A 22,964-nucleotide genomic window follows, 5' to 3' on the forward strand; every position below is an offset into this window, starting at 1 on the left:
TGTAACATCCTGTTCTTCCTTCACCTGCGGCTTATTTTTCTTTTAAAACGTGGATAGATGTTTCTAGATAATGATGCAGTGAATTATCTCAGTGGAGGGAAATCACCAATACAGGTTTGGCAAAACCAGAAAGACAGCACCCAGAGATGGCTTGAACTACAATCAAAAAGCCCTGGTGCCAGTGTCAGAGTACTCATTTTCTTCGAAAGCTCTGTGAGCAGTGTATTTAAAAAGTAGGTGGCACATGAATAAATAAAAAAATAAAAAGAAAACAATGCAACAAAAACAGGGGGAGTTAGCAAAATAGGAGTGAAAAAAGGCCCTTACTTCACATCCAAAGAAAAAAAAAAAAAAAAAAAAACTTTTTTCCTAGCTCTGTGCATGGCTTGCCTAATGTCAAGTGACCTTACCGTCTAATCCCTGAGTTTTAAGAAAATGAAGTAATAGTCACTGAAGTAATGAAAGCTAAACCAGTTTAGGGTTCTACGGATACATTGTAATGAAAGCCACATGAAAAACAAAATGGGCTGGCCAGTAAAGTAACCATTTAAAGATTTAACTAAAACTAGCCATAAGATTTGTTGAGGTCTTTACATATACCTACTTATTTCAGTCATGAAATGACCTAACCTGAGCACATCTCTGCTAATTGCTCTAGCAAAAAGCTACAGTAACTCAATTCATGCAGGATACGCAGAAAACTGCTTAGCAATTTCATACTCTGTCCCTTTAAAAGCACATACACCAGCAAGCCGTTTGGTATTAAAATAGATCCAAAGTGTTACATACCCTAAAAGGACTTTTTGGGACATTAACACCACCCCATGTCACAGTGACTGTGTGCTTTATAGCTTTGGTTGGATTATATGAGAAGGCATAAACTCCATCCTTTTTGGGTTTTGAAGTAATGTATACAGGATTCCCTTCTACATCCTGGAATAAAAAAAAGGATATATTCATTAAATAAACCATTACTTGAAAACATTCTATAAAAATCAAAATGAAAATTGCACACAATGTTACATATGTAATATACATACATATTATATATAACATACACACACAGTACATTTATACACACTGCACTTAATGTTTTAAAATTCACAAGAAAATCTTGAAAATAAAAGTTTACTCACCTCCACTACAATGTAGGACTCCACAAAAACTAATTTCTACACTTGGGTGACTGACAGTCAGTCGTGCAGAGGGATTTAAAAAAATGTCCTACTGCAACAGAGGCATGAGTAAAAGACATTCTTCTACATTATGCAGAGGGATTGTAAATAGAGTTGTTCCTCAACAGGAACAAATCTGCAATCTAACATGTTATAATTTGGGCATTTGAGCAAGCTGCAATCAGATGTTGCTATGCTCTATAAAAAAAATTCAGTTGCCTTTTATAGCTTTTAACTTGGTAACCATTTATTAAGTGCAGGCATTACATATGTAGAACATATATTCAAAATGTCTACACATTGGAATTTGTTGAATCTGCATTCTAAAGAGTTAATCACAATGCTCAAAATATACATTTAACCATTTGCTACATATGACCCGGCTGGGAGCAGTGCAAGGCAGTTGGCTAATATGTGACCTAATATGTCAAGCAACCTATTTTTCGTTTATTCTGTAAAGGATCAATATAGAAATTAAAAATCCATAATGATAATTCAGATGAAGTCTAAATGTATTATTTATAAAATATTTTACCAGGAAAGAAACATTGAGATTTCTCTCATTTTCAAGTATGTCCTGGGTCCACTAGCTCTACCTCCCATTGTATAGAAATGACAGTCTTAATGGTTTTGTTTTCTCAAAAAGAACATTACACTGAACGGGTTAAAATAAAAAAATATTAAAAGAAAAATCTGCAGTGCATTTTTTTTATTTTTAAATACATTTTTTTTTTTTTTTTTTTTTTTTTTAAAGTAAAGCATGGATTTAGAATGTACCATAAACAACATGTGTCCCTTTCGTAGACAGACTGCCAAGTCAAGTCATTTGGGCTTGATGGAAAGACATTTTGTCTGTTTGAAAAAAGGTTTTGCATAAGCCGAAAGTAGTCTCAGCAGGATTGATAAGCAAGACCCCCCAGTTTGCAAAGTACAGTAATGCATTGTACCTAATCAGTCTCACCAACAGTCAAGTCTCAAGAATTGGATTTTTTCTTTTTTAAATTCACACTTACACACATATACCGTGTTACACCATAAAATCACCTCGCTTAATCTGATCTTACTTGAGCATAAGCACTTAGAGGGGCATCCCCAGCTTCCTTTGGATCTACAAAAAAATCAGCTGGATTTCCAACAATACAGCCCGTCTTCTCCAATCCTGGACCGTAAGCTTTAACCTGGAATTAAATAAAATATGTAAAAAAAAAATTAATTAAAGGTTTTCACAAAAAAAATTAATGATTTTTTATATATATATATTTTTTTTTTTTTTTTAATTCTTTATTTTTGGCAGTGCAGCATTACTTATAACATTTGTCATTGACAGAAATAAAATGCATCATGAATATACATTAGTCAGCGTTGGTACGTATAAAAAGTCAAAGCATACTGCACTGTTATTTTATAAGTAAAGTAACATATAACATTCATGAACAGAGTAATTACACATCACAGTTTGCGTGGCTTAACATCCCATAATGAAAGCGCTAGGCCTCCCCTATCTGGGCAGGAGGGGGGACGTCACATCTGTTCGGGGTGCCGGTCAAGCTGAGGAAGTTGGTGGTTTGAAGTCTACGCTTCCAGTATAAATACCATTGTCAAAATTCGGGTTGGCTGTTAGTAAACATGTCGGGTTATCCAGTTTAGCCCTAAGGGTGTGTGTCATAGGCCGATTAGGGTGAATCTAGCATGGGCCTGAAGTACAAGGGCTCTTGTGGTTCGTTGAGACCACTAGTGGTACGCTAAGACCAAGACCTCTATGGCCTGCTGTGGTGAGTGGCCGCCTAGTGTTTGAACTTATCAGGGTGCTTAAGTATAGGGGTTGCATAATTGTAACTCCCCTGGGTAGAGGTATAGTAATAAATCAAAATTCAAAAAAGGAGGAAGAGTCTGCGTTAATTCAGTAAAGCAGCAGCCCTAATGCTTGGGGAATACCGTCTCCCTCTTCAATTGCTATTGTGTCGGCTATCTTTATGGTAACCCGCTACGGGTAGGATGCTATGAAGCTTTATGTAGCTTTATGAAAATATCCTATTGGTGTTCGGTCTAGCGGGCGCCTAATGGGGGAGACAAGGCTGTTTGTAAGGGACAACGTTAACCAATACTTATTGGCCAATATACCATCACCAAGATGGCTACACTAATTAGTACTAGCCGGACATTCGCGTGAAAACTTCCTTAATCTGCTGTACTCACTTTCTTAGGTATACTGGCATTTAACAGGTATACTGGTATTTACCTAGTAGCGTGTAACAGAGTGCGACCGTGGGAGTTCACATGAGCTCCTAATGTAATCAAGAAGATAAACTCCTGCAGAAGGTAGCCTTGTTGTTGTTATGCAGCAGGCTGAATAAAACATTGCATGTGCAGTAAATCGGCAATTAAAGGCATAAGATGGCAACAAGTACACTGATAGAAAATGGTACCCTGAGTGACACAACAGGTATAGTATCTCGTGTAATAAAGATCAAAATTAAATTATCGAACAATGCGCGCGCAGAATATCGGCAATGAAAGACATCAGAATTAAAAATATAAAACAAGTATGTGCAGGATATCAGCATTTAAAGACATAGGTTGGTAGTATGTACTCTATTTGGAACAACAGGTATGGTATGGTATGGTATTACGTGTGTTAAGGCCAGAATTAGATTATCGAACAATGCATGTGCAGGATATCAGCAGTGAAAGACATCAGGATTACATTACATGTGCAGGATATCAGCAGTTATGGACATAGGATGGCAATATGTACCCTGAGTGAAACAACAGGTATGGTATCACGTGTGATAAAGATCAGGATCAGGCCACAGGACCCAGCATAAATAAAAATTGTCATGTTAATCACCTGCTCGTTGGCAAGTCATGTAACCTGATCTGACACTTTCATAAAACGGTAGAAAACATTACAGACATTAAAAATTAAAATGTAAAATCAAGGAACGTATATGCAATTTAAAGGTCATTCTCATTAGAGGATACCTGATGAACTGAGCTGCGGAATCTAATATTGAACTACTACACTAGCTGGGAGGCCTTGCTCCAGGTTAGTGGGGAGCAGTCTCTAGTTATCCAGTGTGGTTCAGTCATTCTTTCAATGGTGTTATGGTACCGCCTGATGGGTAGCCGGTGCGGTCACCGCGGTCTGCCGGTAAGTTAAGGCGAGTTTTGGTCTCTGCTCAGGTGTGGTCCGTTCTGGCCGGGTGCCAGGTTGGTCTCCTCCGCCGTCAGTCCTTTTGGTTGCAGCATTATAACTGACAGTCCCAGCGCGTTAAAAACCTTGGTTGGGTCTTCCCCTGCTGACAAGGCCAGTACAGAATCGCCGTGGGGTATTACCAGTGTTCCGGACGCTCCCCATCTGTACCGGATTCCGTGATCTCTGAGAGCCCTTGTGATCGGCTGAAATCTGCGGCGTTCCGCTAACACCGCGAACGGTAAGTCATCAAAAAGTTTTATATGACTGTTGTCCACAGTCACCGTGTCCTGGTTTCTGGAGCGGGAGAGGAGGGCTGCCTTGATCGAGATGTCTCGTGTGATCACGATGGTATCTCTTGGGGCGTCTGCAGGGGCAGTAGGGGCTTTCCGGATTCGAAACGCGGATATCAGGGGCTGTGCTCCGCTCACCGCCTGCACCCCCAGTGCTCCGGCTACTTTAGTTGCAAAGTTCATCAAAGCATCCTGGTTCACCGATTCTGGAATGCCTCGAAGCCTGATGTTCCTCTTGCGGTGCCTGGCCTCCAGAGACGTGACCGTGTTAGTAAGTCTCTGGATCTGCAGGGACATGGCCTGTATTTGGGTTTGGGACTCTGCTATGAGGCCGTCTCTTTCCTTCCCTCTGGATTCCACTTCATCTACGCGGCGGGTCAGGGTAGTGATTTCAGTCTGAACCCCCGCGAGGTCCGCTTTCCATACCGCCCGTAGGTCTAATAAAAGTTGCTTGATGTCCCCCTTAGTGGACGGGGAGGCATCCGTATCAGAGTCTGCCCTTTGATGCACTCCACTCACTGTTTTCGGAGCCTCAGTATCAACTTCCTCCATGGAGTCTTCTGAGTCGCTGGAGCCTCGTGCTATAGCGGGGGCCATTTTGGTCTGGGCCTGGGGCCGCGGCCCATCAAAGGACCGTCGAATATCTGTCTGACCAAAGCCCTCTGTGTGGGACAGCTTACGGTGTTTGCGCCCCATCCTTATGTTGGAGGTAGAGGCGGCAATTTGTCGTCGATTTCACTAGTTTTCGTGGCTTTTTTGTCGTTTTGACGATCTGTGTAGCAGGAGCTCTGCACAGGCACGTCTAGTCGGTTGCTCAGCTGGCCACGCCCCTCCTATATATATATTTTTTATCCCGTTTAATCTGAACTGGAATCATCCAAGAAAATATTATGAATTCAAAAAGCTAATTAAAAGGTAATTCGTGAATTAGCCAGAAAATATCTATTGGAAATGACCAATTTAGTAACAATGAAATAAACATTTTTTTATTTTTTATTTTTTTATTTCAATCCTCGATTATTTTCCCAAAAAAAATAGTCTTAGAATTATTAAATTGCACTTTCATGTACATAGCCAAGAACTTATGTGTATTTTTACTATGAAAGAAAAATATGACTTTATAGCTTGAAAGCAAAAGTAATTTCATTTTCAGGATTTTCTTTCCACAAACCGCTTATGTAAATAGCTACTCCTGACTAACATCATATGACGTTTTCAATTTGGCAGCAACATCTGGACCTCACAGAATGGATTACTTACAAAGGAAGAAATAATATTTTAAAAAGCGCCAACATAGTCTGTGGAGTTGTAACATGGTTAACAGACCAAACTGATACATTTTATGACTAATCAAATAAACAGAAATAAGAGATAAAAGGTGAGATTGCACAAATTAAATTAGAATTTAGAGATACCGTGATCATGAACAGTTTGTCAGCTATAAAAAAAAATTAAAGACACCGTCCGTGGCACCAGGTCTTAAAAATGTTCAGGACTCAGGGACAAGAAGTTTCTATTTGGACTCATTGAATCTTCTAGTTGTAGGCCTTCGCTGAAAGATCTATCTTGAGTGCAGGTAGGAGGGGACACTGTCCCTTGTACCTATTTCAGCAACAGCTAAATAAATCCTCAGAACTCCGCCTGCGATTTCGTGTTTTTTTTGAGTTATTCAAAACGCAAATGGGCAATTCACTGCTGAAGTGATCTTACATGAGCAAAATACTCTATGGACTATTACAAGCTTTAAGGTCATCTTAGCGCTGAATTTTCTGGTGTTAACAGATGCAGGGCACTAGAGTACTAGTCAAGGACAAGGGGGGGCGGTGGTCCAAAATAGTGTGTTTTACTGAATTCAAGATGGCTGGAAAGTATGCATAGGGGAAAAAAAGCTATTGGGTTTTTTCACTAAATCAGGATTTGGTATTATCTAAAAATGACAAAATACTCCAGCTCAGCAATTCTGCCTTCAAATGTTAAATCTCCACGATACATTTGTTGTGGAGTAACCTTAAAGGGACACTATAATCAGCAGAACATCTACAGCTTCTTGTATTTGTTCTGGTGAGTAGAATCATTCCCTTCAGGCTTTTTGCTGTGAAAATGCAGTGTTTACATTACAGCCTAGGGATACCTCCATTGGCCACTCTTAAGACGGCTGCTATAGGTGCTTCCTGGGGCAGCGCTTCGGATTGGCGTGTGCTGGCCAATCCAATGCTTTCCTATGTGAAAGCATTCTAATTAGTGTTAAACAACACGTCTGATGATGTCAGCCAAGCATGCAGATCAAGGGCAGAGCCAGCAGCAGACTGGAATACAAATATGATTTTGATATATTTACTGGTATCGGGGGGGCTAGATGGTAGTTTTAACACTATAGGGTCAGGAATACAGGTTTGTGTTCCTGACCTTAAAGTGTTCCTTTAATATGAGATTTTTGTTTTTATTTTGCAGAAGATATTCCATTATGACAGGAAATTACAAGATCTCTTACCTTGTCTGGATTCAAGTTTCCTGAAGAAGGCTGAATATAAGCCATGAAAGGACTATTCTTAATGTCTTCATCATCACACATAACATGGACAGCATATTCTCCTGGCTCAGTAGGCCAATATTTCACATCACAAGACCCGTCACTTTGGTCATTGCATTCAATTTTTGCTTGGGATGGTCCTTCAATGGCAAACCCTGCAAAATGGACAGAACAATGCAGATTTTTCAAAGGCTGCCACTCGTTTCTTTTCATTCTACAAATGGTTAAGATATGGAAGCAATCCTCATTTGTTGACAAGTTACCACCAGAGGCCAACCATTACAATCTGCAACTAATTCAGTCTCTTAGGACCAACAGTTGCAAGAGTAAATTTCTCCTCCCACCACACACATTTTTCAAATAAAAAGTGTGACATGTACAGAAACCATTTTACATATAAGTTTGTTAAGGATGCAGAAGGGGCTTTCATGTTTACATTTATTTACAAGTAATCCTCATAGGCTGAGAATCTAGTAGCTACCTGCATCTTGCTGAAGAATCCCATCAGTAAAATACTTTACCTCTACAAGCACATCATTTCACATAGAAACATTCCCTGTGTTGAAAAAGTATGTTTCATAAAGGGTATAGTAATTATTTCCATAAATCTTCACTAAAATCTCCTTAAGACTTGAAAGTTGATGGTAGACTAACAAGCCAAGAAACATTAGCCAAATTCTCTGTGTTGAAACGAAGTTTAAAATTAAGGTGGACGTTCATGCTAAAGAATACAATTTGAAGGAAACAGAATCAACATGGTTTGCGTGCTAAATGTGTATTAATAGGTGGTAAAGCACAAGACTGGTAGTAGTGCCTGTGTGTAACTAGACTAGAGAGCTATGTCTCTCAGCGCTGGTTCAATTGCCGCCTACGCTCCTCCCCGCCGACATCAGTGGCTGCATGCATATTATACTATGCTTTACTATAGGGAAAATCTGATGCTGGAGGTCCTCATGCAGAGGACGTTCAGCGTCAGATAACGGACCAAATGTCTGTTTGGATTCCAGAAGCCCTTTAGTGGCTGTCTGGTAGACAGCCACTGAGGGCAGATTTAGAGCTGCAATGTAACCATTGCAGGTCTCTGGAACTGCAATGTTTAACATGTTTAACTAAGTGCAAAAGGGTCACAGCAACCAGACTACTTCAATTAGCTTAAGTAGTCTGGGTGCCTATAGTGTCCTTTTAAATAAAGTGCTGAATTTAGCCCTGGATTAAATGGACACAATGTCAATCTATTGTCCTTAAGAAAAGGACGGTATTTACTAAACCATGACCCATGGAGATTTAAACAAAATACATTTATAAAATCCAATCATTTAAATAGGTATTCTTTACCAACTATGCTTTGTGCCGTTACATTTTGCAAGTCAGATGTGTAACTGCACAGCTCAGAACATTACACTTCACATCCTCATCTACTTCAGTAACTACCTCAAGGTGTACCAAAACAATCAACCCTCTTTGGCTGTCACAGAGCTGCAAAACATTTTTCCCTTTTTATAAATCATTTGTACTCACTCCATGTGAACTAGGAATTGCAAAGCTTTTAAAGATTCAACGAGGGGGAAAAAAACAATGCATTATGCTGAACATATGGAATTATATGAAGAGTTGAATGCACCATTGTGAGTTGTTGCAAAGGGAAGCCTTTGGATAAAACATGAAACTTTAAGGAAATGTGTCAAGAACAATTCTAAAAAGTAAAGACATTTACAAAGAACGGAGTAGCTGGCTCTTTGATCTAAGACCCTGGCGGAAGGATACGATGATGTGTTTGTATCGGGCCCTTTTGGCAAGAGATAATGTATCAGACTTCATAAAAATCAATTTTACCAACTTGTTTCAACTCCGCTTGCTTTCAACTATTTGTTTCTCTGATTAAACTTTAAGACATATGATTACACCCAACTACTGTAGAATATTATATTTTTACCTACTTTTTTCCCCAGAAGATACAGACTAACAAACATTTATGGGGTAAAAGTTAAGGGGGGTTTCAATAAGAATAAATATGTTCACAAAAGCAAATAAGGTAGGCTCACATATAATGGGTGACATTCGGGGCGAGGAGCAAACAAGCAATACATGGTTTTGAACAGCAAAGGGACCACAGGCAACTGGTGGCTTTAACATCCTTGCTTACTCCCTTCATTTGTGGTGAGCACTTGTTTACGGAAGAATTCCCCGCCATACTTTGATCACTGAGATGGGCAAGTGCTTGGACTGAAGAAACCTAGCCATGCAGTAGTGTCAGCGGATAAAGTTTGGGGCAATGTAGAGAAGGATGGAAGTCACAGACACAGCAAGTCTTTAAAAGGTAAGCTTTCCGGATGACCTGTAGCAGTTATGGTGCTCGGAGTGTGCCATTTTAGTGATCTCCATTATTATTATTATTAATGGCATTTATATAGTGCAATCCTATTCCACAGCACGCACTCTACAATATTAATGAGGGAAAACTTGAAGAATGAGACAAACTATTACAAATGTTGAAAGGAATGACATTTTTTACGGTCTACTATTGTACTTTTTGCATTAAATTAATAAATAATTCAGAGGCTTGTGTCCTGCAATATATATATTATTGTAAAAGGAGAAATTACCAAATGTTTTCAAAGGCATTTCACTAAATAATAGGTCTTTCATCAACAAAAACATTTATTCCCAGATGTCTGGCACTGGCCATTTCTAGACAGAACAAGAATATGTCCCTTCATTACTAAGCTGTTTGAATTCCTCAGCACAAAGGCTTATTCAGAATGGCAGCAAAGCAACACATGAGGCACCAGCTATACGGCTCGGAGTCACTCCTACTGTTGTGATTATGTCAGAATAATAGCTCACATTTTGTGAAAACGAGAGAGAAGTGTGACAAACAGGAAAGTGGGGGTGCGCTTCTAAAAGTGGAGCAATCACTATGCAAAACAATGGAATGTTATTGTTTATTACACCACCTTTAGAATTTTGGCCAACATGTATGATTGAGTCACTCATAAATTTTTGGGGAAAAAAAAGACATTAGAACTCAAAGTGTGTAATAGAAGTACACACTAAACTGATGTATCAGCATAGTTTATTATATATTGGTGCATTTTATGAATATTTGCAATAACACAATATGGTACAGTTTAAGCAATGGGGTATTTCCCTGCCTGAATCTGAACAAATATAAAAAAAAAACCAAAAAAAAAAACATGGACGTGAACAAAGTTCAATGAACCGGAGAATTTGGAGGCTCTTTAATGCACTTACCTAGAGCACCAACCTCTGTACCAATTGATTCCACCACAAAGTCTGCTGAATGGCCAACCACACCTCCAGAAAGCCCGGGACCCCAAGCTCGCACCCTCTGAGGCCCAGCATCAGGGCCAATCTGAATCTCAAATGGGCTATAACAATAGAGAGAAAATTATCTTCAGAAATCGTATTCATCGATCCTAACACTCCAAGGAAGAAATTAGAAATAATATACAACGTTAGCTTTCATGAAGCAGTTTTGGTGTATAGTTAAAGCACTTTGTTTTTGCTGCCCTAGCAACACCTCCCCTGGCTGTGACACACACAGCGTGCAAGAGAAAAATGGCTTTATTTTCAGTTAGCTGGAACTTGCTTTAGATGTTTTTACCTCCTGCTCTGTAAGTTGAGCTGTAATCACACACTGCAGGCTCCGGCAGGATTTAGCAAGCTATTAAGAGAGCAGGAGATGATAAAACCAAAATTAAGCAGAATGTGCAATAAGGAAGTTTAAACATTAGATTAGTCGTTACAGGAAGTGTGCAAGTCACATGCAGGGAGGTGTGACTATGGCTGTATAAACTAAGGGATTAAACTCCTAAATGGCAGATAATATAGCTACTAGACTCAAGGGGCAAGATTTATACACCAAAATTGCTTCATTAAGCTAAAGTTGTTTTGGTGCCTATAGTGTGCATTTAATTGTTTAAATGTGAAAAATCATCAAATGACAGCGTATAATATTTTGTAATATGACATATATACTTATAATAAGCTGAAAGTGGGATCTCATTTATTACCATATCAAATACACAGGAACTCATGGGCAGTTCTCAACATTCCCTTGGTTTTATAATACAAACAATTCTACAAGTTGTAGTTTCCAAAATGTTCTATTTCCTGATTGTTTTAAACGCATATACTTATCTGTGCTTGTTTTTCCCATTAAGTAGACCAGTCAAGTGTAAACCTGAGATCAGTTTATTGTATTTTGTATCTTGTACAGCAAATTAATAGACCATGAAGTGGGTCATTAGAATAAAGTGAGTCTTTTTTGCCAGAAATAAACAGCACCACATGAACTTCACATAGACTCAGGTTAGGTTTATTCATTAAAGTGAGAATTGTTGAGACATCAAAGTGAATTCAATTAAAAATTTAAGCCCAAAAAGCCTATATGGAAACATTCTCCCAGTCATCTAAGCTTCTAGTTAAGCTTCTCTGGCTTTGAATTTCTGACCCAAGTTGTCATCAAGACACATGAACATTATTTGATAACTGTACCATGGCATACCCTATTCCCCTAAGTACATTGGGGAAGCAGCATTTTGTTTTCTTTCCGTTTGTCCATTCCCTGGTCCATCCATATTAAAGTACAGACATGAAGAGCAATGTGTTCTATTATACAGAACAATACTCAAAAAATACTAAGTATTTTAATGGAATACACACCTTTTCGGTATGTGGTGGCCTCCCCAGGTGATAGCAGCCACATATTTTCCAGTATGAATGGGATAGTACTCGAATGAATGGACACCGTCAACAAAGTCTAGCTCTTTCACAATCTCCTCCAAGCCTTCTGTTAAAAAAAAAAAAAAAAAACAGCAGCACTCTGTTACCACCATATAACTTTCCCTTGTAACCAAAATGAAAAAATGAAGCCTGTAGATTGACAGTCTGGAATTTTCAAGCAGTTGACATGATAACCAGTGTCTCCCACAACAGAGATGTTGACTTTTCAGTATGCAAGAGATCCAGTACTATGCCTGGAATGTTTAATATTTTAAGTCCTGCCAACATCTGGACAAATCTGTGGTTGATATCCCAGTACAGTCTTTCACCACTATCTCTAAGACTACACAAACTCTCCTTGAAAAAGACTCCTTCAGGACAAGAGCATGCCCTTCCTTCAACAAAAAAATTATTTGGCATATGCCTCTACAAGGAGATTATTCAGCATATAGTGTTTTTGATGCAGAGATTATGCCAAAAGATTCTTCTTGGCAATTTTAGGGTCTACTATCAGACTTTGTTCATTAAAAAAACAAAATACTACAAAGGGTTATGTATAAAGAGTTCTCAAAGGTCAAAGTTTAAAAGATGGAGCAAGCATCAGTAATATTTCTTAGGTTTACGTGGTGGTTATTCTACTTCTAGAACCTTATCCCATAATGTTAGCTTTCCATGGTGATTGCTCCACTTTTAGAACATTGCTCCATAAACATACCTCCCAACTGTCCCAGGTTTGTGGTTCCAAATTCCGCATCCTGCTGTGCTGTGCTTAAGAAAAGGACTACAATCAGCACATTGTGTGTGCTCTTCACTACATAGATTAATTCGACATCTGTGTTTTAAGAACAGAGTTAAGCTATATCTAGATAAGAATTACTTTGGTTTAATTTTTTTTTTTTTTAATTAACTCTCGTTAAATTGTGAATTTACGAGAAATATATCTAGTGTAAGTTTGTAAGTTAAAACACAACAGAAGCTTTCTACCTGCGTTTGTTGAAAAAGGATACAGAGCATAAATGTTTTAGCGTTCTATTGACTGTTAATGTTCGTTTGCATGAGATGAAACCGAGCCTATAAAAATATTGTCATTCTTCCAAATATTTACACATGATGTCTGAATGACAAACTGAGAATTAAAAAAAAACAAAAAACGTTCTATATATGTATCTGGCCGTGTAATAGAACAGCAATACAAAGACCGCATTATATGACATTTCCCATCTGCTGAACGTTTCCTATTCAAATAGGTACTGTGTGGGTTCCCACTATGTATAGCCTGATTGAGAACTATGATGATTTTCACAGCTGATAAGGATATCCAGCAGTGATGATAAAGCTTACTGGAGATTATTCTGCTGTCAAAACCTGACCACAGACAAGTGAAAATGTGTATCAGACTTCAGTAGCTAGGCTTCTAGTGGGGACAGTAACAATGCATGCATGGTGCAAACCATTCACTCTTTGAGTGCAACACAGCATAAATACCTAAAACTTTATGGTGTTTTCTAAATGTATGGTGTCCACAAGTGTCAATAATTTTTTTTTAAAATAAAACTGAAGAGGTGTTTAAAAAGAATAGTACACATTTGAGCTATAAACGTCATATTTTAAATTAAACAAAAAACAGAAATCTTCACAATCAAAGAATGGACTATGATCCAAAAGAATAAGTGACCAGAAACAGAAACCGAAACCAGCCATGGACTGCAGTTTTCGACCTTGTGAGTCTCATCAGCATGGCGACTGTTCAGATCTGGAAGGTGAAGTCTCCCTGAAAGCTAGTTTCTATCCACTGGTCCTTATGGATCATAAAAAAATAAAAAACATGTGCTGTGCTCATTTGCATATCTAACTTCGAACTCTAGGATAGTTGTGGAAACATGATTCATTGAGTTTCTGTGCCCTTTTCATAGTCAAACTGGGTATGCAGATGCTGTATAACCGTAATATTTCTGTTGGAACTCTGAAAAATATTGTGTTTGGTCTCACAATGAACTTTTTGGTACCTACCTATATTATATTAATAAAAAAAACAAAAAAAAAACTGTTATACATCACCTGCGTATCTCAATACTTTAAAAAGGCCACCTTGGCACAGAAACCCAAGAAAGAATGTTTGCACAACTATCCCAGAGTTCCCATCTTTACATGCAAATGAGCACAGACAGGCATTCTGTTTTAGACTTCAAACTGAGATTTCAGCAGATGCCCTCAGCAATGCATGCGTTTTTTTTTTTGTTTTTTTTATATATATATATATATATATATATATAACCAATTCCTATCTACATCTACACACACAAATTACATAAATACAGTCACATACAAGTCTGTAAATTTATATTTAACTTGACAAAGTAGCCTGACCCCCAGCTCAGCACTCCACAAATTATACCAACACTTACTTGGTCCTTTAATAGCAACTGAGAGTTCACCGCTTCCTGCACCTTTTGTGTCGACCTTAAAATCAGCATTCTCTCTTATACGCACACCTTTAGGCTGCAGGCCACGTCCACTAGCACGGCAGGCATTAGGGTTACAAGCTGTTGGATGAAAAAAAAAAAACAATATTTTTAGATTTACTACATGTAAATTCCGCCCCATGTTTTTTTACGGGCTATGACCCAATAAAAGTAGATTAGTTATGAACATAGAATATGGTGGGGATTTAAAAAAAAAAAAACAGAACATGCATACTTGAACAGGACAATGTATTTTTTCTCAACCAAAGGACACACCCTGGCAATGTGACACATACACACACATCTCCAACACACAGTTATATATCCATACAAGAAAAGGTATAAAATCAACAGACATAGTTCTAACTCAGCCAGAACACTGACAATGGCATATTTTAAATTATTTTGCAAGAATAATGGATTATTTTAAAAAAATAAATGAAAATATTTTATGGGAGAACGCCCATGATTTTCAATGCTGGTGTATTCTCATGTAGTCGGACCCGTATCCACCCTAATAATCCATGCTGTTCTAACAGCAAGTATAGGATTTGCTGCAGATCTGATGTAAAATGTTTAATATTTTTTTGCATTTTCAACGTTTATTTTGGGTAACAGGCAGGCTACATTAAAAAGGGACACTGGGCACAATAACTTCATTTTCAGTTGACATTCTCAGCTGCTCCCCAGTCTGAGGCTTTCTGAAGGTAAGACGGAACCTGGGAATATCCTCGCACCATAATTTAATTTCAATTAAGATGTTATGGTGTTCGGTTTCTATAAAAATGTGTGTTTGTACTGTGTAGATTGAATACTGTTCTATATTCAGCTCATGTATTTTATGAGATTTTAGAGTGATGCAATATATAACAATAACTTTTATTATACAAACCTTGTACTGACCCTACAAGCTAGCAGGAGTTGCTGTTAATGTCTGAAGCTTAAATCTTTAGATTTGAAGTGCATCTGTCACAGCAAATCAAAAATGTTAATTTTATAGAGCATAAAAATGTATCGTTACTTTGTGCTAGCAAATGTATGGATTTTAAGATATTCCTTTTTTTAAATAAAATCCCTCCACCTATCAATCATTAGCATTAAGGGAGAATCAAGCGAAACGCAGGAGACCTCCAAGCTCTCCCACACGCTTGCTGTGAATATTTATTTTCTCTCTATGAGATAATAGGAACACAGTGACAAATTCCAACAGTTCTCTTGCTAAAAATTTATTACTGTAATACTCCATGATTTAGCATCACTAAACTAATATGAATACTCCAGACACATAATTGGTTGATATTTGCAGTCCCCAACTGTCTGAATCCAATAAAAAAGTCCTTATTTTAGGGTCTTTTTTTCTGCATCATGGGTTTGCCCCCAAATGTGGATCACCTTGGAGCAGTCACCAGAAAGCTGTCTAAGCCCTTACCATAGTGCGAACAGGGCCGGCGCGTCCATAGGTCGGCACAGGCCATAACTCGGCCACGCTACAAAAGAGGTAGCATACCAGGGAGGGAGGGGGAGGAACACTAAGGGGGGGGGAGAGGAACACTAAGGGATGGGGGGGCACTAAGGGACAGGGACGGGAAGTGAAAAGGAAAACTAAGGGATGGGGGAGTACCACTAAAAGAGAAGAAAGGGAGGAGAGAGGAACACTAAAAGAGGGGGTAGGAGGAACGCTAAGGGGAATGGGGGCACTAAGAGACAGATAAGGTGGTAGAGGACCACTAAGGGACGGGGAGGAGAGAGGACCCCTAAGGGACGGGGAGGGGAGAGGAACACTAAGGGACGGAGAGGGGACCGCTAAGGAACATGGAGGGGACACACAGAGACATGAGTGGGGAGAAAGACACACACAGAGAGACACATTCGGGGAGAGACACACACAGATGGTCTTGGGGGTAAGAAAGACGCACAGAGGGGCTGGGAATGAAAGAGACACACATAAAGGCCTGGGGGTGGAAATACAAAGGACATCGGGGTGGAAATACAAAGGAGATTGGTGTGAAAGCAACACAGAGGGGTTGGAGAAGAGGAAAAAGACACAGAGGGGTTAGGGGGTTGTAAGATACATAAGGGAGGTGTAAGACACACAATGGGGAAAAATAGGGGATAATATACACTAAAGGGGGTAAGAAACAAAAGGCGGGTTAGAAGGTACACAGGTGAGGATGATGTTTTTTGGGGTGAAGGGGGGCACCAAAATCATCTTCGCTTGTGTACTCAGAAATCCTTGCACTGGCCCTGAGTGCGAGCAAATCTAATGATGTGCTCATGCGATGCTAAATGCACTATGAACATGCAGAAAGTGCTATAAGATTGCTCTGCGCATGATCCATTCTTTATGGGGCTGATCTGCCCCTTCTTCAGAAAGGGCTGCTATTTTCCAGGGACGTCCTCTCCCTTTACGTGTGTCACGGCACAGCCCAAGCTTTCTTTTCAAGAGACCTGGCTGGGTTTGAACTCACAGCTCCAGCATCCCAGTCAGGTTCTCTGCCGTGCTGTTTGCATTATTCTGCTTCTTGACCCTTCGCCTGGGTTAAAGGGACACTCCAGTGCCAGGAAAACAATCCGTTTTCCTGGCACTGCAGGTCTTCTCTCCCTCCCACTCCCCATCCCATCCCCTTCAGTGACTTACCTTTATCCAGCACCGATGTCCCTCTGCGCTGATTCAGGCTCCGCCCACGCTCTGTCCCCGGCGGGGGAGGCCTATTGCATATGCGCGGCCGGCGGCAGAGACCTAATGTGCATGCGCATTAGACCTCCCCATAGGAAAGCATTGAAAGATGCTTTCAATGCTTTCCTATGGGGATTTCAGCGACGCTGGAGGTCCTCACAAAGCGTCCAGCAACACTATAGCACAGAAAATATGTGCTATAAACCAGGAAGTGCCTTCTAGTGGCTGTCTAGTAGACAGCCACTAGAGGAGGAATTAACCCTGCAATGTAAATATTTCAGTTTATGAAAACTGCAATATTTATAGTTGCAGGGTTAAGGGTAGTGGGAGTTGGCACCCAGACCACCCCAATGGGTAGAAGTGGTCTGGGTGCCTGGAGGGTCCCATTAAGCAGTGCTGATCCACCTGTAGCCCTTTTCGAATTAGGGTCAGCTGCATCTAATTTGCAGGCTGTAACAGCCAGCCCTGCCTGAAACCTAGCATCTGGTCATTTTGCCTGTTTGGTGTTTCCTGACCGATGTTTGCTTTGCTACGGAATGATTTCCTGGACTCTGACCTCTGCCTGCTTTACCGACTACGTTACTCTGCTGCCAGCCCTGACTTCTGCTTCTCGTCTGACTCTGCCTTTGGATTTCCCCTTAATCTGTACTGTGCTTCTGGTTTTTGCCTCCTCCCTGTGCCATCTCCTGCAACTGGGCTCCAACTATTGTTAAACTGTTACATAAGTCCCCAGGTGACTGTTACAACGTGATGCCAGTGACGCATGTTGCGCTAGTGGCCCTTCCCACCTTTAGATAGCACATCAGTGTCCGACATGACATACCTCCCTATTTTGGGAGGCATGTATTTGTGTGACTCACCGTAAAATAAATTATATACATTTGATTAGTACATGTTCAATTTAAAACAATCTAAACTTAGATTTGCAGTAGTCTAGAAGCCAAAAAAACTTAATTCAAAAACCAAACACAACAAAGAAAAATTCAAAAACAAACATTTGATCATTGGTCTTTTAATTTAAATATAATAAATGAAACTATTTTTATCTTATTTTAAGGGCCATTCTCAGATTTCACTGAACCTGAAATATCTATACCTGGTTTGAGTTTTGATTAAATATTAAGACAATATTTAAGAGCGTATCCCAATCATCAATGAGACACATTAATCATGTTAGACAAATTACAAGACAACTCGTTCTGAATGAGAGGATTTTACAGTCTCCTGAGTGGCTAAACAGGGAATTCTAAATCTTTCAACACAGTGAGAGTTACAGCAGGAATGAAGAATATTGATTTACAGGAATTTGTTTTAAGATGGCAAGACCACCAGCAGACTTAGCATGTCCATTAAAATCTGCTGCAGACCTTCCATATTCTATTCCTTGGACATCCAGGAGCCAGACCAAACATAAACACTTCAATATGGCTTCATTAGTAGGTTTCAGTTAAAAATAGCCTTATGAGCACATCTAAGAAACCCGGATGATTACAAGTTCCCATTAAACAGCCACACACATGGAAATAGTGAATGAATTTCACAAGGGTTGTAAAGTCAGGTCAGCAAATTATAGGCTGCAGTCTACTACACATGAAAAAGGTGGAAATACCAACCTCCAATAGAAAATAAACAATGGACCGGCGAAATAGAACTAGCATTATTCGGATCACATGCTTCACTTTAAAAAGGAGAACCCAAAAATATCAGGAGTAACTGTTCTGCATGCATAATGGTGTAGTGATATTATAAAGACAATTCGGAATATTATACCAGCTCCAAATATTTTCTTAACCTGTTCTAGTCTCCAAGACGCCATTATATATTATAAATCTACAGGTTCACGTTTGACACATGTTATCACAAAGGATTTTTTGTTGTTTTCTGACGGGTGGATTAACACAGCTTTTCCGGTGGAAACACATACAGACTCACAATCACAGCGAAAGCAAGCAAGTCTTACCAACATATTTACGGATAGATCTAAGATACTAGACGTGCAGCCCAGAGTCCCACACGGGTACAGGAGATCAGAGAAAGGAGGCGCAGTCTGAAAGTGCAGCAGTAAGGAAGCAGATCAAAGCATAGATATAGAGCTAAACGAAAAGTCAGTAAAATAAAAACAAAATATTAAAAATCAAAAAACTAAAAAAAAAACAAAAAAAACTGAATGGCAAACAGTTTGGCAAGCACTAGTAGCAAACAAAAAATAAATAACTTGGGTGTGCTAGGCAGGGTCAAGAAACCACTGATAATGCAGTTTCTATAGATAACTCCCATTGTGCTCAGCCAGCACAGAGACATTAAGCCCATACCAGCTGCAATATTAGTCAAAAGTAAATATGGTTGTTCTCTAGCACAATAACACATATGTTAAAAGTCAGCCATCAGGGTTTTAGATTGACATAAGCCATGGGATACAGATAAGATCCTGCCTACGACTTTCTGGAGAAGATCATGCGTAGTGTTTGCCGGTTTTTGCTTGAAAACGGCTTCGTCAGTAAATATACAACTCGCCTGATAATAATCATGGCTCGTTAGCAGTCGAGTTTAGAGACATCCTGGTTTTGTTTTCACCATGGTAACCAAATATTGATTACTGCTACGTTTAGAACTTTGCCCCAGGATTGCTGCAGTAGCCGAGTGGAAGTTATGTAACAAATCAAACTGCTAGATTGGTTTAACCCCTTAAATGCTGAAGGGCAAACATGAGAATCAAAAGGATTAATAGTGTGTGAGTAATGTATTATATAAGGAAACCACACTGTGTCTTACCTTCACCAACTATGATGTTGTATGGACTTTTGGGGATAGGTTCTCCTCCGAAACTAATGTTGACAACGTGAGGGCCAGCCTTAACAGATTTGTAAGTACAGCGATGAACATAATTTCCTTTATCTTCAAGGGCTACTTCAACTATCTTGCCTTTGGGATCTGTCACCTCTACACCGATATCCCCAACACCAGCTCCTGTGAAGAAGAACATTTAACTTGTTTGTTTTCCGTTTACCATCCAAAACATTGACAATAACCTAAAGATTATAAAAAATAAAATAAAAGTATGGCACTTATATTTAACAACAGGTTGGAATGTGGTATCTTATGAATATGGTGCCTTTATCATCAACTAGTTTTACTAACCGTAAGCAGCTGCTTGCTAGCAAGTGGGGGTATATAGGTTTATTATTGATTATTTTAGCCAATCCAATGGATTCCCATAGGAAAGCAGTGAGAGGCTATTGCACATGCGCGGCAAAACGCAGTGCTGCACCAATTAGCATTTCCTCAGTGCCTCCATGTAAAGTGTGGAGATGCTAAATGTAGGTGTTGCACACTGTGCAGCACTGACCTATAAAGCACCTCTAGTGGCCTCCTGAGTGACTGCTACTAGAGATGTTAATAAGTTACAATGTTCACACTGCCTTTCCTCGGACATTTAAAAGCCTGCAGGGACATGCTATATACACACCACAACCCCTACATTAAGTGTACTGGTTCTGGTGACTACAGTGTTGCTTTAACCCTCAATTGCCTCCAATGGTTTGTTTTTTCAAACATTTGCCGATTGGCTGCTAACCCTTCCAGCATGCAAGTAGTTCAGATATATAAAATATGGAGCCAGATATCAGCTGTCTGGCATTGTTCAATCCAGCTGAAATCTGGACACAATACTAGTTTGTCCAGAGCCAGAAGGACAACATTTGGATATTGTTAAATATTATGAATGTAGCAGTCCGGATTTAGTGAAATCCCCACCTATATCTATTTCTGAATAAAATCAAAGCCAAAGAAAAGCATTTCTTTCTTCTTGCTAGAGATCTGTATCATTAAAACATGTCATTCTTCAGCTATGCTAGGGGGAATCTATGAGAACAAGATCAATGGAATGTTGAAGCAGTGAGCAGCAGAGGCTGGTGAACAGGGGAAGGTGAGACAGTGCTTTGCTAGTTTTATTAAAAATAAATAAAAATAAAAATCCGTGTGGGGTATGCACACATCAGAAATAAAAATGGGTTTTATTTCCTAAACACATGTATCTACACGTTAACCGTGTTGAACTGTGCATAATGTCTCAGTGAGGCAGGGGTAAGTGGTCAGGGCCAAAAGTTTAGGGATTAGATGCAAATACTTGGTGTAGTAGAGTCTAGTAACACATCACCATCAGCCACCACTGCTTGTGTGACAGTGTTTTTATTCTTACTCTGTAGTTTTTTGTTTGTTTGGAAGAACAAGCTCATTATTCAATGTCGTCAATACAGGTTACCGCATGTATTTTTTTTTTAATAAGATCTGCGATGACATTATAGGTTACGATTATTGATTGTACATAGCTTAATAAAAAAGGCAGGTGGCGGAGGTCCCGAGGAGGGTAATATGATACAGTTAATAATCAATGAGTAGAACTACGTTGCCAAACTCTAGCATTGAAGTTAGAAGTACTGATACAAATAAGTATATGATGACACGTGTGGAGTATGAAAGCCCACATAGAAAACAGAAGGTCTGCACAAAACTCACTCTAAAACTAAGTAGTAGTATATGAGTGGGGGTATTGAAAAAAGTTAGTAGAGAGTGGAATTTGTATAACAGTAGCTCAAGCGGTGAGTTGGCTAGGGTATCCAGAAATAAAAGCTTGGTAGATAGGTGGCATGTTCAGCCTTGTGGACTTTTCATGGCCTGTTCTGGGCTGCGATGAGCATGCTTATAAAGGAAGTGACCCAGTGTGGTAATATAAACTTAAGGGCACATATAAATAAAAACACAAAAAGATAAGTCCTGCGCTCACTCCTGCGCTCACTCCCATCACTCCTGGGCGGCAGCAACAACCACAGTACACATCAGCCCCAATATATATAGTAAAAAAAAATTACAAAAAAAAAATAAATTACCTGCGCTCCTTAATCCCTATGTATATTTAGACAAATGGAGGTAATTTAGTTACTCCAATGGCCACTGGAGGGAATGCCCGCCTGCCAACGTCAAGGCAGACCCCCCAAAGCAGGACCTACACTGACCCTTCACCTGGCTTCCTTGAGCTTCTGGCAAAGATATCTCTAATGAGACAGAGAGGGGTATTTTTTATATACACCCCTATATATTTATTAACCTTTAATAGGGAACAAGTGGGATGGATGGCAGCATTGTAACAAAGCTGTGTGAATACAAATACAAAAGATATAAATAAAAGTTGAACAGAATAATAACAAATCAAAGAAAGTTTACAGTCTCAACCATTCGGAGACTTGGCCGGGGTTTTCCGGTTAACAGGACGGATGAATGGTTGCACTGCGTCAATATCCCAATGTTGTTGTCAATATCCCAATGTTGTTGTTCTTGTGCAGGTCGTTGCTGTGGCACAAAGGGGTGAGGCCCAAAGCCAGGATGTGAGACTGTGCAATGTTGGTGAGCCTGCGTACAGATACATTTTAATTGTTCATTTTTGATTTGCAATGAGCGAAGGCTTCACCATATGTAAGGGATGCTTTTCTCCCAGAGGGTACTAGTAACAGGTCGGAGTGAACGTCTCTACAGTACTGTAGCCCAGAATAGATAAGAGTATAATGTAAGTGTGTGTGCTTTGAATTAACAGGTAAAGGTGCTTCTTACCGCATTTAGGACCGCAATTTTATCCAAAGAGGACACAAGTTAACGACGAGTTCATAGGAGGATGGATTAGGGTCTCTTGATAGCCTTGGGATGCAGTAGCAGTCATCCAAAACTATAGCCTTAACTCTCGTAGGGGACAACAGGCTGGTAATCAGCCAGCGTAAATAGTGGGCCAGCTCATCTGGCAACCCCTTCTTTGGAAATTCCACGGATTTTGATATTTGTGTAGCAGGTCCTCTCTTCTTGTTCTGCGAGTTTAGCTGCTATGCCTTCCAGGGCTTGTA

General features: G+C 39.5%; 1 protein-coding gene across 2 annotated transcripts in view; it reads right to left on the bottom strand.

Annotated features, from left to right (window-relative positions):
• Nucleotides 1-22,964, bottom strand: part of FLNB (filamin B) — a 193,532-nt gene that overhangs the window by 81,235 nt on the left and 89,333 nt on the right. For both annotated transcript variants that reach the window (XM_063426871.1, XM_063426870.1), the window contains exons 8-14: nucleotides 19,849-20,043; nucleotides 14,343-14,480; nucleotides 11,878-12,004; nucleotides 10,444-10,580; nucleotides 7,153-7,346; nucleotides 2,240-2,353; nucleotides 790-933 (exon numbers count right to left, since the gene is read on the bottom strand). In XM_063426871.1, coding sequence (XP_063282941.1) covers nucleotides 790-933; nucleotides 2,240-2,353; nucleotides 7,153-7,346; nucleotides 10,444-10,580; nucleotides 11,878-12,004; nucleotides 14,343-14,480; nucleotides 19,849-20,043 — 1,049 coding nt within the window. The remainder of the gene's footprint in view (nucleotides 1-789; nucleotides 934-2,239; nucleotides 2,354-7,152; nucleotides 7,347-10,443; nucleotides 10,581-11,877; nucleotides 12,005-14,342; nucleotides 14,481-19,848; nucleotides 20,044-22,964) is intronic.

The sequence above is a fragment of the Pelobates fuscus genome, chromosome 7 (assembly GCF_036172605.1).
Source record: "Pelobates fuscus isolate aPelFus1 chromosome 7, aPelFus1.pri, whole genome shotgun sequence".
NCBI classification, from domain to species: Eukaryota; Metazoa; Chordata; class Amphibia; order Anura; family Pelobatidae; genus Pelobates; species Pelobates fuscus.